Source organism: Chroicocephalus ridibundus, chromosome 7, assembly GCF_963924245.1.
Source record: "Chroicocephalus ridibundus chromosome 7, bChrRid1.1, whole genome shotgun sequence".
Taxonomy (NCBI): Eukaryota; Metazoa; Chordata; class Aves; order Charadriiformes; family Laridae; genus Chroicocephalus; species Chroicocephalus ridibundus.
The window spans coordinates 59,127,765-59,142,246 of record NC_086290.1 but is presented as its reverse complement, the minus strand read 5'-3'; the positions used below and the strand labels follow the sequence as shown (position 1 = coordinate 59,142,246).

Genomic DNA, 14,482 nt, shown 5'->3' with positions numbered 1-14,482 from the left:
TAGCTGTGTTGTAATGGCCACCGGCCATGCTGTGATGCCCACCGGCCATACTGTGATGCCCACCGGCCATGCTGTGATGGCCGCCAGCCTCCCAAGATGGTGGCCCTCTGCAAGGCAGCAGGAGGAACCAGCATCCGCAGCCTCGGGGAGCCACTTGCCCATAATGCCCTGTCAGCCCCATGGGCCCTGGGCCGCCTGCCCCATGCCCCTCACACCCTACCGCCATTTGGGGCGGCCACCTCGCCCCATGGCTCCTACCCCACCCCAGCGAACACCATCTCCCCACACCCCAGCCCTCACTTTCCACTAGAGTCAGCAACGCGGCTGCCTTCCAGGAGGAAGCTGCCATCCTTTCATCCTCCCAACCAAATTTCCTCCCTGACGGCATCTTTCGCAAGAGACCCTTTCTCAATCCCCTGCCAGGGAGAAATGCCTTTCCTGCCACCATGCCGTTCCCTGGTGTCTGCATTGACCAGCCATCCAGGCAGACGTTGAAATATGTCTATAAATTGTCTCTCCTTTATTGCTGAAAAATGCAAAATCACTCAAAATACAAATAGGGGATAAAAGGGGGTCTAGTGGCGAGGGGTCCCCAGTGGCTGTGGAGGCCTCAGCCCCCCAGGAGCTGCTGGAGCGGGGCTGGGTACCTCCTCATGGTGTCATTAGGACATCTTGGGCTCGCCTTGCCGGTGGAGGAAGATGGGCTCTGGGATGTGCTGATCTGGCCAGCAGCCCCCAGGGCCTGCGGTGGCTGCCAGAGCCACCTGGATCCCCTGATCTGGCTCTGAGCCCTGGCTGCACAGGAGCTGGTGGAGATAAATATCACCTGGATGGTGTGCGGGCTGAGGGCTCACAGGATCTTTCTCCGGGTGCTCTCGGTACAGCGGTTCAGGATGAGATCTTTGCTGGGACGGGGAGGAACAGCAGGCTGAGCCTTGGGCTTGTTCCCCTCTTGCTCGTTTTTCTCAACTGTGGGTAAAGCAGATGTACAGATGGGTCAGACCACCCAACACCCTCATGTGAGCTTTCAAAAGCTTCCTATGTAATGGCCACCAAAGCTCCTGCCTCTCCTCCTGTCTCAGCCACATGTGATGGTCTTCCCAGAGGTTGGGGTGGTGGGATAAGCCCACCAGTGCCCGGCTGGGAGCTCTGCTTAGGTGGGAGCTCAGCTCTAGGTTTACACGAGGAGCTGCTCTCCCTTGGGAAGGTCATGGGTCCTGCACAGGGATTATTAGATCTAAAGTGTCTACCTCAATAGCAGCCTCCTTCTTCAAGTAACACTTCCCTCTAGGTGCTTTGCTGACAGCCAATGTACATGATAATGATAATGGTAATGGTAACAGCAGCACAGGTGAGGTTAGGTGCACAGAAGAAAGCACAGGTCCTAAATGTGGGCTGACCTACCACCAGGAGCATATTCTGCTCCTTCTCTGTCAGGCCTATAACCAGACGTAAGAAACCTCAGTGAAAAGAAACATCTCCCTGCACATGCTTTCCCCATAAGAAAAGGGTGGACAGGCCAGGTGTGACCTCCATGGGCTGTTCTGTTCCAAGAACCAGCACTGGAGGGCACGGACTGTGCCTGCAGGACTTTAGACCATGTCTAGGGCAAAGGCTCTGATGAGACTTACTGATGACATTGGCCTTGTTCTGGAATTTTTCCTTCATGTTTCTCCGGCTCTGGAGGTACTTCTTGCTGTTCCTCCTGTAGGTCTCCTGGCTGATCTGCTTCCGGCCCTGCTTGTGGATGCTCTTTGCATTTCGGATGGTGGATCTGCAGTGAGTCAGAAGCAAAACTTTCAGTTTCCATGATGGCAGCTCTCGTGCCTCTCACTTTCTCACCGAGGATTTCCCCAGCCCTGCCTGTCACAGACCTGCTGCAGCTGGACCCCACGCTTCCTCCTCTGCTTCACCCAAACCCCAAAATCTGTGTTGTGGTTTTGCCTGGTGGAAGGCAGCAGGTGGATGCCAGCCCTTGAGGGCAGCCGTAGGTGGGACGTGATGTACGGCGTGTTAGGGGGCAGCTGGAGCAGTGCTTTGGAAGCAAATACTGAAGGGTGAAGGCTGAGCACAAGCCTAGAAAGTGATGATGGAAATGGCAAGGTAGATGGGCATAAGGCTGGAAGGATGAGATGGGCATGACGTTTATCCAAGAGAGTTCAAGCAAGCCCTGGAAATGTTCTATAGCTCTTGGATGGATGGACATACAGCATCTGTATTGGCTGCAACACTGAGAACCCTGGTGTGGTGTTTGGTGTGGCTCCCCAGTGCCCAAGGGTCAGTCCCTGGGCCAGGGGAACAGAGTGTGAGGTACGTGCCAGTGTGCACATGGACGTGCGGTGTGGAACCCACAGCAGAGAAACTGCTGAGAGAAGTGAAAGGCTGAGCAGCCTGGGGCTGTGCGGTGACATGCTGCCACAGGGGAACCCCCAGCGTCAGGGACTGTCCCCAGGCAGGCAGATGGAGGCCACTGCTTCGGTTTCATTACCAGGGCAGGAGCAATGTGGCTCCTGACATCCATCCCACGGCATTGTCCTCCTGCTCTGCTCAAGGCAATGGTCCCTTGCTGTGCCCACCCGCCTTCAGCTCTCGCTGGTTTGAGCACGTATCCATCTCAAAGCAAAGCTCTCACCCACAACAGGAGGTCACCACCTCTGCAACAGGGCTCAGCCTAAGGACTGCAGTCACCATGGTGGGGCAAGACACTGTCCTTGAAATAGGCCACCCCAGCTCCCCCAAGGGCACCAGTAGGCATCACAGAGCTCAAATAGGTGGATTTGGGCCATTTTACACCCTCACACTCAATCTGTGCTCCAGCAGAGCTGGATTTTGAGAGATTTTATAGCAAGGCTGCCGTGTTTTCTTGTAGGGAAGAGAAGATAGCAGCAAGCTCTGCCCTTCCTAGCAGTTTTCTTTGCATCAGAATTAATGAGTTATTATTGCTTTTTATCTTTTTAATCAAAATAAAATCCCTTCCATTAGCTCAAATCCTCCCATCAGATTAGGCCATTTGGCAGCTCTGATTAGTCAAATCTCTCCTCGCTTCTCAAAGATTCAGCGGATGCACTTAGGAAATAAGAAAAAGGCCAATTTGAAAATTAAATGAGATTAGCCCAGAAAAGAAACTTTGCAGAAGGACAAGGAGAATTATGCCTGGCTGGAGGACCTGCCGGAGCAAGGACCGTGCAGCCCTGCGTCAGAAATGCTGGCGTGCCTCTCCACCTGTGGAAGTCGGGGAGCACAGAGCTATTTTTGCTGCAGCCAGGCAGGATCTGCCTCCTGGTCTGTCTTTGCCCTGCTCACATCTCTCCTGGGCAGTTCCTCATTGCCAGGGCGAGCAAGGGACACTACAAACCACTGTCTGGTTTCATTTCACCCACCTCGAGGAAGAGCCTTAGTCCTCCTCCCCCCCTGCCCAAGGCTTCTCCTACCTCCGTGGAGGAGCGCTGCGGTTCCTCAGCTCACTCTTCATGGAGGTGTTCATCTCCCCGGCTTTCTGCAGGTACATGGAGGGGTAATAACCCGTGGTTTCATCCTTCCTGCAGTGCAACACAAAGGAACATCGCTTGCATTCTTGGCTCTGCAACCACCACCTCCTCCCCCCTGTCCCCAGCAAGATTGTTGGTACTGGGTGGGGTATCCATATTGCTTGCAGCGACTGGGGCTTCAACTGTCCCCACCAGCTTATGTGCCTGGGGCTCTCCCTGAAACCGTGGCTTGAGTCCCAAAAGCAAGTAGGCAGCAGACAGAGCAGTCGCTCACAGCTTTCAGGGTCTCACCAGCTCATATTATCTCCCCTGGGGTTTTTCTGGGCTCCTAAAACATCGCTCGGGGCCTCCTACCGGTCACCCTGCTGCTGTGCGCTCAAGAAACGCTCCCTGGTCCCTTTCCTGCACCCCCCTCCAGCCCAGCACACCTGCAAACACCAGGAGATCTTCTTGCACCGCTCGCCTGGGCACAGGCTGGGGCAGGAGCATCCCCAGGGTCTGCAGCCACGTCGTGTCCTGCTGCGAGTGCACAATCTGTCACTCTCCAGAGCACGAACGCAGCTGGGATTCCCCTTAGGGAAAGCCCAAGTTTGCATGGCAGCCCGGGGCTGGCATGAAAGCTAAGGTTTTGCAAAGCCAAATGTGCCGAATACTTAGGGGCAGGCAAAATAAGAGATACTTTTTTTTCCATCTGCCTCCTTCTTGGATACCTCTGAAGCCCCCAGCAGAGGAAGCCCCAGCTGCAATGTTTAACATTTGCAGCTCTGAAAAAGGAAGTGCTGGGCAGCGGCACCAAATGGTCGGGGGCTTTCACAGCCCCGATGCGGAGAAACGCTGGTTCATCCCTTCCCTCTGCCCGAATCCCACTTGCCTGATCTGTTCTTGGCATCTCTCACCTGATGACCCACCAGCCATCAAGGAGCTTGTGGATGACTTCGATGGTATCACCCTCCTTGAGGGTCAGCTCGTCCTCCTCCACGGCTGTGTAGCTTTTCTGGACAATGTATTGCTCACCTGCACACAAAATCGGGACAGCGGGTTGTATGGAACCACCCCAGGGATGGGGCTCAGCCTCTCCAGCCACTGAGGAGAGGAGGCACCAGAGCATCTACCCTACATTTCAGGCAAGACCCAGGGTGTTCAGGTCTCCAAGTTTGGATTCAGACTTCCCCCAGCCTTGTCAGTGCCTGTGGCTCATCCCAGTCCCTCCAGCACCTCTCCAGGAGAAAGGTGGTGAAAGCCGGCAGTGGAAGCACTCCTATCTCTGCTGAAGAGCATGTTTATAATTCGGGTGATTAAATGAGGAAGAAGGAAGTGTTGTGCTAACAGAGTCTGTTGCAGTGTTTTGAAAACCACAAAGATGAAGCTCAGAGAAAAATCTGCACAAATCTGCAGGATCCTTTCTCTGCTCCGTGCGATAAGGCCCTGCTGTCACAGTGGGATGATGTGAAGGGCTGATAAAGAGAACCAGAAGCCAAGCACGAGGGAAGGTCTGTGCCTTGGTTCAGATGCTGCACCGTGCTCCTTTGCCAACCCAGCAACTCAACATGCACCCAGCTAGCTCAGGACGGCCACTGGATGAAGATGTGCATCTGCGACCAGGCAAAACATGGATCTAATGCTGAGTTGCAGGTCACGGGAAGCTCCAGAGCTGGAGAGTAAGGCACTGAACCATGAGATTTATCCCTCCTGGCAGCTCCTACAGCAACATCTCCCTGCCCATTGGTCCTGCTCAGTGTGGACTGCCCGATGGGGGCCTTGCAATGAACCATCCCAGCGGGGAGCTGCGGCAGGCTGTGCTCTGGTGCACACCCTGGTTGCCCCAACATTTTACCTGCGTAGTTGGGCTCCTGCTCTTCAGACTCATCAGGACCATCCATGGGCTCCAGATAGGTGGCTGGCACCCATCCCCGTTTGTTCTTCAACTGGCAAAACCACCAGCCTGCAAGGAAAGTAGCCGTGGGCAAGAGCAGAGGGTGTCGCAGGGGCACCGCCGGTCTGTCCCCAGCTGGGGCAGGCACAAGCATCCACGTGGCCTGGACGGAAGGGACGGCGCCGGGGCTTGTCTCTGTTTACATGGTGCAACCAGCGAGCTTGGCCGGTTCATCCTGTTTCCTCCTGGCCAGGAAACTTCACAGGCTGAGGCCAGCGGGGAGCTTGCAGGGTTTTTTCTAGGATTGCCCCACAACCTCCTCGGCCAAAACCAGCTGTCATGTGGCTCCATGTGAATGTGAAACATGTCCCAGGGGGCAGGAAGTGCCAAGAGCTTCGGTGCTGCTGTTGTATTTGCTCTGAGCCTCTCCTCCCCATCAGGAGACCCTGATGCAACCGCCCACCCTCTAACCTACGCACCGGCGTAACTAACTCGCGTGCAAGGGCAGCCTCTGACTGCTGAACTGGTGACCAGGAGGGGGCTGGCCCTTGGAGGCTCTTCAGAGGAATGGACACATACCGCTTTCGCTCTTCTCCACGACGTCCACCATGTCCCCAGCTTGTAGAGCCATCTCAGACCTGGAGCTCTTCTCGTAGTTGGCGATGGCTCGGTATGTTTGCAGCACAATGGGGCCTGTGATGTCTGCGTGGGAGAAGTGAGAGATGTTCCCTCTCCTGGCCCCCGCGACACAAATACCCTATTTCAGGCAGCCCAGGAGCAGCCCAGGACAGCCCAGAGCACTCTCCCAGCCTCTTCTGGTCCCAAACCAGCTGGATCCCAGGACAGGGACTCATTCACCCCAAGACTGTGTTTCCTCTCAGCTGAAGCTCTGGCACAGAGACTGTGCTCTCAGTCAGAGCATCTGCCATGGGATGGCTGTGCCTCTCCCCCCACAGAGTGGAGCCACTTACACCCTTCCAAGGCATCTTACCGGCAGAGTTTTTCTTGGCATCCTTTGGCAGGAGGAAGACCTCAGGCTTCTTGATCCTAGATGGGTCAGAGCAAAGGCAGCTCATTGCCGACCACCCCTCACCGCTGGCAGCAGTGCCCTCCCTGTGGGCTGCTGCCAGCGCACGGGGCTGGGGACACAGAATTTCCCCCAAAATGGGCAGCTGGACTCACTGGCTGTCCGTGATTGGGTTTGTGTCATCAGGACGGACCTTGAAGAAGTTGACCACGTGCAGGCACCGAGAGATCTTGTGGGGCAGGTTGACCAGTGTGTAGCAGTACTCGGCCAGCGTGCCCTGCCTGCTCTGGGTTGAGCGCTGCCCGTCAAACCACTTCGGGGCTGGGGGAGAGGGGAAAGGACTCAGAAAAAGCAGACAGAGCACCCTTGTTTTATGACTTTCCCAAGCAGGCTGCTCCAAATTATTAATTTTGCCCTGAAAACAAGTGGATTTGGCCCCAGGGTGCTGCATGGTGTCCATAAGTGAGAGATCTGTGGGAGCCTGGCCCCGTCTCCTCCCTCCCTGCTCCAGCCACGGCCTTGGCAGGCGCTGGGGGGGCCATGCACGGTGCTTGAAACCTGGGGAGAAGCTGACCGCAGGGCTGCGGCCGTTTTGCAGATGAAGTGCTGCAGCCGTGGGTTCCTCGCTGTGGCAGAGCAGCTGGGGAGGCGAGCGTGGGGTGGTGCCCAGCCCGGGTGCCACAGGCAGTGCGGGGGAGAGCACTGTGCAGCTGGACTCGTCCCCTACAGCCCACGGACCCTTTCACAGCTCATGCAAGCCCAGACCCCATTTGACCCCATTTTGGTTACAGGATAACCCCCGCATCCGTGCAGCAGACTAAGCCCGGCTGGGCCATAAATACAGCAGCTGCACCGGGGCACAAGGAGGGGCTCAGGGGACCAGCCTGCGGCCAGGGGAGATGTGCAAGTCCCTCGTCGCACTGGCCACAGCACACGTCCTGCAGCAGCCACTCTTGACCCCGGGGCCCCAAAATGCCGCTGGCAGCCTGGACCCACAGCAGCAATTGAACCCTGCGTCGGGTGCATGTGTGCAGGCAGTGACACCCCCTGCGTCAGTCCGACACCTGCCTCCTCCCCGGGGCTTTCAGTTCCCCAAACGGGACAAGGACACTCTGAGCAGCCCCAGCATGGCGGCGGCAGCGCAGGGGAAGGGCCCCGGCACGAGGGTGTTAGTCTGGCCCCGAAGGGAACCCCCCCCCGAAATGTGGCACCCGCACTGCTGCGTGGTGCAAGTTTATTCCACAACCTGCAGCCATGTCTCGTGCTCCCTCCTGCCTCCTTTAAAGCAGGAAATGAAATAAAAATCCTGCACCTTGCCTGGGGACAAACCGTCAGCTCTTTAGACGGGCAGTTCATTCCCTGTCATTGAAGACATATTGCATTACTTCCTCTTACAAAATATACGTGTTGCCATAAGGGTGCTAAAACCAATCCCAGTGATGGTGTCACCGAAGGAGGGGTCAGCTCAGCTCAGGGTGCCCAAAACCAGACCCTTTGCACCAGCCAGGGGTTACAGCCCATGCGGCAGGACGTGTCTCTCCTTCGGGGATGAGGGACAGGGTCTGGGGCTGGTGAGTGTTGCAAGAAACAGACACCACTGCTCAGACCTTTCTGGGGTTTTGATTTCAAGCCCAGTGAGCAGGAACAGAAATTGCATCAAGCACCTGCGCCCGAGACAGCCGGCAGAGCCCGGCCCGCCGGGGAATTTCCCACCCAGCTGCAATTTCTCTTTCACCGCCCAAGCCCCGGCACCTGCCCCTCACCTGGTAAGTGTGGGATGATCCTGTTCTCCATGTTGATGTCGCCGGATTCAATGGGGAACATCTCCTTCAGCGCTTTCTGCGGAGCAGAGCCAGGCACGGCTGTGAGGATGGCACCGGGGGACCCCCCTGTGGCACCCACCCCCCTGCCTGTGGCTTGCCCTCCTTCCTGGCGCTCGCCCCACTGACACTGGCACGTGCTGGCTGGACCCCACGCCTCGACACTGGGAGAAATCTGCCGGGAGAGCACAGAGCCAATGGCTCCCACTCCAAGGGGCAAAGGAGATTGAAGCACTGGGACCCAGGAGCCTCTTTGGAGCCAGGTTTGTTTTGGGGAGATTTCAGCTGGAATTTGCCCTTCTCTTTTTCCCCACCCTGAGCCCTGGTGCACTGAGCTGGGGGCCGGTGCTTGCCCTGGGACGACTCACGTGGAACTCATATATCTCAGTAAACCGGCGGTAGATGAGCTTTTCGGAGAGGTCGTTCCACTTCACCAGGAACATGTAGACCTGAGGGGCAAAGCAGAGGTGCTGCAGATCTGCGGGCGAGCGGGACCCCCAAACCCACTGCGGCTGAAGCCCCCAGGGAGCTCCGTGGATGCTTCAGTTTCAGATAAACTGCAGGTTTTTTCTTCCACCACCCCATGGGAGTAACTCTGCCCAGCTGTGAGCGAGCTGGGCGCTAGGGAAGCTCGGCAGGGATGCAAAGGGGACGGAAACATGCAGACAGGTGGGAATCAAAGAGGGAAAAGCCCTTTCCAAGCCTGCGAAGTAGCCAATGGCTTGCAAAGGAGGTGCCCAAAATCTTGTGTGTTCAGGACATTTTAGCTTCTGGCTGCCTCCGTCTCATGCCATCAGCCATGACCTCCCAAAAAAAGGATGGTCTTAAGCCCTCAATCACATTCATCTAAAGAAATTTGCTGGCCAGGCTTTTTTACTGTGCCCAGTCCTCGCTACTCAGCTCATTGGAAGGTCGCTGCATACTCACATAGTGCTGGCTGGGGAAAAACCTTTTCTCGTAGCCCAGCAGCTCGATGTGCCGGATGAAGGCATCCTCCATAGCTGTTCCAGCTGCGGTGTCCTGCTCCGGCCCCTGCTCCTGCCCCTCCGGGTGTCTCGGTGTTTTCTCCCCTCTGCCTCCGCAGAGCTCCGCTTCGCTGTTAAAGCCCCTGGGAAAGCGGAAGCCATGCCGCAATCACACCCGTAATTGTTTACCCGCTGTGGTTTATATTGAGTCGGTGTTTCCCGTGGGGAGTCTCCAGCCGGGCCCCTGCAGGGGCTGCGGGGCTGGGGGGGAGGCAGGCAGCGGGGAGGCCTCGGGGACACCCTGGAGGCACCTCTGAAATCAAAGAACAGTGAAGGTCCAGGGCCAGGGTCACTGTTCCGATAGCCAAGTGGCTGCTCCGGCCACTGAGGCTGCCTGTGATGGCACAGGGTGCTGCAGCACCCGTTTCGCAGAGGGTCAAGGACAAAGTGCCTTGGCAATGGCATCCAGAGGAGTCTTCACCCTCTCGAGCAGAGCTGGGTGGGCTGAACGAAGCACGTAATGTGCTCCCCGCGCCCAGGGATGGCAGCACCGTCCTCTGCACGGCTGGGAGACTGTCCTGTGCTCCCAGGGCAGGCAGGCAAGCTGGGGACATGGCACAGGTAGGATGGGGCAGCCACCAGCTCCGTATGTAAGAGCTCCTGCCCTTGCATCACCGTTTCCTTTCAGTCACCTGCAGCTTCTCCAACATCTGCCTCCAAAAGCAGCCCGAGGACCCAAGCCAGCCCCAGCGCCGCAGCTCCGCTCCCTGCCATACCCGGGCACAGGGCTGTGTGTGAGCAGCGGCACAGGGGACCCCAGGCATGGGGAAACCCCAGGGTGGGCTGGAGATGGCCCCTGCGTCCCCGTGGGAGAGCGTGAGGGATCCTGGCAAAGCCCCTCTGCAATGGCAGTGCACCGGCATCCTCCTCTTCCGCCCCCCGTTCTGAGCAGCAAGGCCTGAAGGGACGTGAGGGCTGTGGGTGTCAATCCCACACGGCTCGCAGGCAAAGGGGCACCCGGGAGCACTTTTGTCCCCAGCAAGGGTGCCCTTGATTATGATGGGTGCCAGTGCCGGGCTGTCCCCTGACAGAGCCAGGACCTGCTCTCCATGGGATGCTCGGGAGGAGCCGGCCGCGAGCCCTCAGCCCCATCCCCGACTCCCTCCGCGACACCCCCTGCGACAGCCCGCGCGCGGTGCAGGGGTGTCCCGGGCAGCCCAACACCTTACCGGGAGTGGAGGTGTCTTGGTCGGAGAGGCAGCACCTGTGTCCCCGTTCCCGGCAGGCAGCACCCCCAAACCGCCAGCGGAGCTACCACCGGCTCTCCCCATCCACCAGCAACAGCAAACTGTGGGACAGGGTCAGCCCTTTATTAGCTGTAAAGCCAAGAGCTTGCTCTGGCTGCACTCAAAAAATCAAATGCTAACCATAGCTTTCTCCCTGAATCTCAAGCACGGTGCTTTGCAGGTGCTGAGATCAAAAATATAGTCATTTAAATTTGGGTTCTTATTATTTTACCATGGGGAACTTCCCTATATGCAAGGCAAAATTATACAACCAGTAATATTAAAAAAAGATACCTCCAGGGCTGTTCGGATTCTGCTCTGTTAATAGCCAGGTCGCTGCTTCTTCTGCAGAACCCCCACAAAATTTGTCATGAAAGCTAATTTTATAATTATAATTGTTTGTGCTAAACTTAAAGCTGCTTTACAGGCAGCTCATTGCTGGAAACCACTTAATTCACATGTTTCCTCCTGTTTCCTCATTCCTCATCTTGTGACGTGAGAAATGAAACGGAGCCCGTAGCTCCTACTGCTGGCCACGGGGTAGCTCACGGTGGTGCGACCTGTAACGCAGCATGACACACCGCTTAGTGTTTCCACCGGTCCCACAGTTATTAGGTGGCAAGAAGCATAAATTTAGAAGAAAATTCTTGGAAGAGTAATGACCCACCTGACACACAAGCTGCGTTTATGGAATTCATTCACGTTTTAGGAAACAAGGCTGACATCCGAACACAGGATGGGATTTTTGAGAGAGATGGAGAACTTCCACCGGCCTCCAGACCCAGAGCTGGCAGCAGGGCTTTGCAGCAACACACCACTGCTTTGCAGTGAGAGTGGCACATACGGGACTTGCGGTGACAGATTTCCATCAAGGTTATCGAAGAGGAAGCGCTGGAGGGTTAGAGCTTCTTAGGCGAACAGACTATCCTCTTTTCTGTAGTCCTCCACCTAAAACTAGTACCAAAACCTCCTAGAAATTAAAAGCTGAAGAAAGGAATGCCATCCTAAATTTGTTCAAAATGTAATTTTTCATTTTTTGGTCGTCTAAATTTAAGCTTAATTCAATCCCGAGCCAAGGGAGGCCTTGCCTGTGTCACCGATGGCAAACTGCTGTGCGCAAACAGCACTATGTGCTTGAACAGCCGTTGCAAAATCACAAGAACGAAAGCCTGCCCTCTTCCTCAGCAGTCTGTCGCTGACAGGGCAGATAGGAAAAGAAAGGAGGGAGAAAGGGTTCAAGTTTTGCATGAGGCCAACTTCAAATCCCAAGGGAAAAACACTGGCCGGCAGCTGCACAAGAGGTGCTGGACCTCACCTGACATCTAGCGGCAACCGCTGCGAGAAGAGCCGGGGTGCCGGAGCCCAGGAACACCCGGGATCCCCCGCTGCTGCCATCCAAAATCCCTGTTTAAGAGGAAGGAACCAGCCCAAGGTGCAGGATGGGGGTTTAAAGTTCAGTAACACACGGGGAACAGATACCGGTCTGCTGCTTCATCACCACAAACCTTCTCTGCTGGAACAAAAAATTATTCAGAGCTCTGGTAAGTTGTTGCAATTTCATTTATTTATTTGTTTATTAGTACAACAAGGCTTTTTAGGGCATTCTCACTAAATACCCAAGGAGTGGCACGCCTCATTTATTACTAGTTTGGAAATGAGTGAGATTTTCATACATGATCAACATCTTAAAAGCCTGCTACCTGTTAGGCCTATATAGAGATAGATAAAATTTTTCTAATATAAAAATGATATTTGGAATTTGTAAATAGTGGTGCGATTATTTTGTCAGTTTAATTTCTCTTTACTGGCTATAACTCAAAATGTCTGAGACTAAAAAGAGACTTCAGCACTGAATGCCGACACAGCCACCAGCATTCCTGCACGCCCAGCGGCCGGACGGACACAACGCACACCATCCCCAGTCCTTCCCGCAAAAACCACTGCCTCTAGTTTCACTCTGTTTTTCTTTCAGCTCCTGCACGCAAAGTGCACGACACGTCCGTGGGATGTTCACACTCTGCTGGTATAAACTGGATTGGAATTACTTATTTTCACAGTTCTTTTCCTCTGATGCCTCACCCTCATTTGGAGCGAGCGCTAACGACTCCATCAGCAATATGTGGCCTCGCTGGGCAGGCAGCTGTGCAAAAAGGGCCTCCTAAAGATAGCTGAGGGCGAAGAAGGGATTGACCAGCCTTCTGCTTTTTCAAAAGGGGAAGTCGAGAGCCGGCTGAAAACCCAGGGAAAGCTGCATTAAGTCATTTCCCCATTCTAAATATTCCTAGCAGCAATCGCGGAACTGGCCGTTGCCCTGATAACAACCTGTTTATGGAGGTACGTTAACTGAGCACGTCTATTACAGGAATCAGCAGTGAAACACGTCAGGCCCCACACAGCTGAGAGTTAACAGGTAAGTAAAGTCACGGGGCTCGTTCCCATGGGACCGGGACAGGGGCTGTTGGCCGAGGCAGGAAGGCAGCACTGCATCGGTCACCACCCGTGTCCATCTGGAGAGCTGGAAGGTACAACTGGGACGAGCGTTTTCAAAATGACTGGGCGTGGAGCTAACCCTGCTGCTGCTGACACCGAGAGCACGAGCTCCCGATATTTAAGTGGGAGCACCTAGAACTGCACGTAGCTGTTGTGGAAACGCAAACACACGTCCTACCGCCCTCCCCTGCCTCCAGAATGAGAGAGCGCGCGCTGCTCTCAATTCCTCTGCCCAAATTCAAGCTGCTCCCAAGGAACAGACGCTGTATCCCATTGAATTGAAGGCTTCAAAATTTTCCTTGAAGATACAACAACCTCACCCACCCGGCGCTGGATTTCTGTCTGAAGGAACTTACTTCCTTCACTGGAACGAGTAACTGTGCTCCAGCATGTTCTACCTGCCTACAGAATTACCTCTAGAACTTAATCTGTTGCAAAACATGTAAACATATACTGCATGGACAGTCATGAAAACCATCAGAAAAGTCTTTATTTCTTAATCAGGGAATAAGGTTTACCATTTGTGCATAACGCAGTCATCCCAAACTCATGCCAATAAAAGAGAAACCTTTACATTCGTCTGTATCTTCTCTATAGAGATTATCATATAGCCAGAACTTTACATCTCTTACCGTTTATGAAACTTAAAAAAAAATGTGAACATGAGTCTCTCACATCATGTGGGGCATAACCAGGACTAGAGAGGACTTAACTTTTGACACGGTAGGACTTAGAGCAGCTTGTAGCATACGTTCCGAAACTAGTTCTAGACGAAGGGAAGAAAAGCGCCCTCAGAGGTCCATGCGAGTTTTGCCTACGTTAGGACTGCAAGACCAGGCCCACCGTATATAAACCACGAGGTATTCTGATAAAACATGCACTTGCTACTTGGAATTAACGGAACAAACTGTAACAGGGTTTAATTGAATTTGGTTCCTAAACCACACACTGAAATACTGACCATTTCACAGTCCATCTCATTAACGTGTACTAACGGTCAAGTGAACCAGTTTGTCTTTTATTTATGAAAAACATATGAATTGTGATAGATATCATAGGAAAAATTAGTTCAAATATACAGATACTATTGTCCGATAAGCCATTAAAGGAGTAAGAACCAAAAATTAATGATTCTACCCGCCCCCCCCCAAGTAAAACTAACAAACTGAACTACTTGCAGGAATTTTTCTTCATTACAAAAGCTGAGAGGCATTCGGGTACAGTGAAATTCAGCTTTATCGGGAAATGCAGACAGGCTCTGCTAAGTCTCTGTTGATTTTAATCCCTGTCATCTCCCCAGCACTGCTCCATCAAATTTAGTCCTTATAATATATTCCATAGTAAAACCAGCCATTCCAAACCTACAGTCATTCTTCGCTTTAAGTCAATTCACAGAACTGCTGAAAAAGTAGACATTTCTATCTAAAAGTACAAAAGGGATTTGTATAGAAGGTACTTCTCTTATACAGTTATATTACACAGGTCAAGACAGTCCCAGCAGGCTCTTCTCAGAACTGGAAGCTTCTGACTAGA

General features: G+C 54.1%; 2 protein-coding genes and 1 long non-coding RNA gene across 4 annotated transcripts in view; 1 reads left to right on the top strand and 2 right to left on the bottom strand.

Annotated features, from left to right (window-relative positions):
* Positions 1–499: 499 nt before the first annotated feature.
* NCF1 (neutrophil cytosolic factor 1) lies at positions 500–11,183 on the bottom strand. The gene is made up of 11 exons (XM_063342607.1): positions 9,136–11,183; positions 8,577–8,657; positions 8,152–8,227; positions 6,544–6,709; positions 6,353–6,408; positions 5,941–6,063; positions 5,323–5,430; positions 4,385–4,502; positions 3,432–3,539; positions 1,632–1,774; positions 500–969 (listed from the first exon to the last, which is right to left on the bottom strand). Exons 1-11 carry the CDS (start codon positions 9,205–9,207, stop codon positions 851–853), a joined length of 1,170 nt encoding a protein of 389 aa, XP_063198677.1. The 5' UTR covers positions 9,208–11,183; the 3' UTR covers positions 500–850.
* On the top strand, positions 8,238–12,565 carry LOC134519052 (uncharacterized). Its single transcript, XR_010072124.1, has 3 exons — positions 8,238–8,471; positions 11,169–12,000; positions 12,432–12,565. It is a non-coding gene; the product is annotated as an uncharacterized LOC134519052 (long non-coding RNA).
* Positions 12,002–14,482, bottom strand: part of GTF2I (general transcription factor IIi) — a 78,352-nt gene continuing 75,871 nt past the window's right edge. For both annotated transcript variants that reach the window (XM_063342601.1, XM_063342604.1), the window contains exon 35: positions 12,002–14,477. The gene's annotated coding sequence lies outside the window, so the exon portion shown is untranslated. The remainder of the gene's footprint in view (positions 14,478–14,482) is intronic.

What these genes read in the sequence shown, in the direction of transcription:
- NCF1 (XM_063342607.1), bottom strand. Translation starts at nt 9,207, where the DNA reads ATGGAGGATGCCTTCATCCGGCACATCGAGCTGCTGGGCTACGAGAAA. An exon ending in GATCATCCCACACTTACCAG is followed by an intron (nt 6,710 to 8,151) that starts GTGAGGGGCAGG and finishes CCTCTCCCCCAG; the next exon opens with CCCCGAAGTGGTTTGACGGG. An exon ending in TGCCAAGAAAAACTCTGCCG is followed by an intron (nt 6,064 to 6,352) that starts GTAAGATGCCTT and finishes TCTCCCACGCAG; the next exon opens with ACATCACAGGCCCCATTGTG.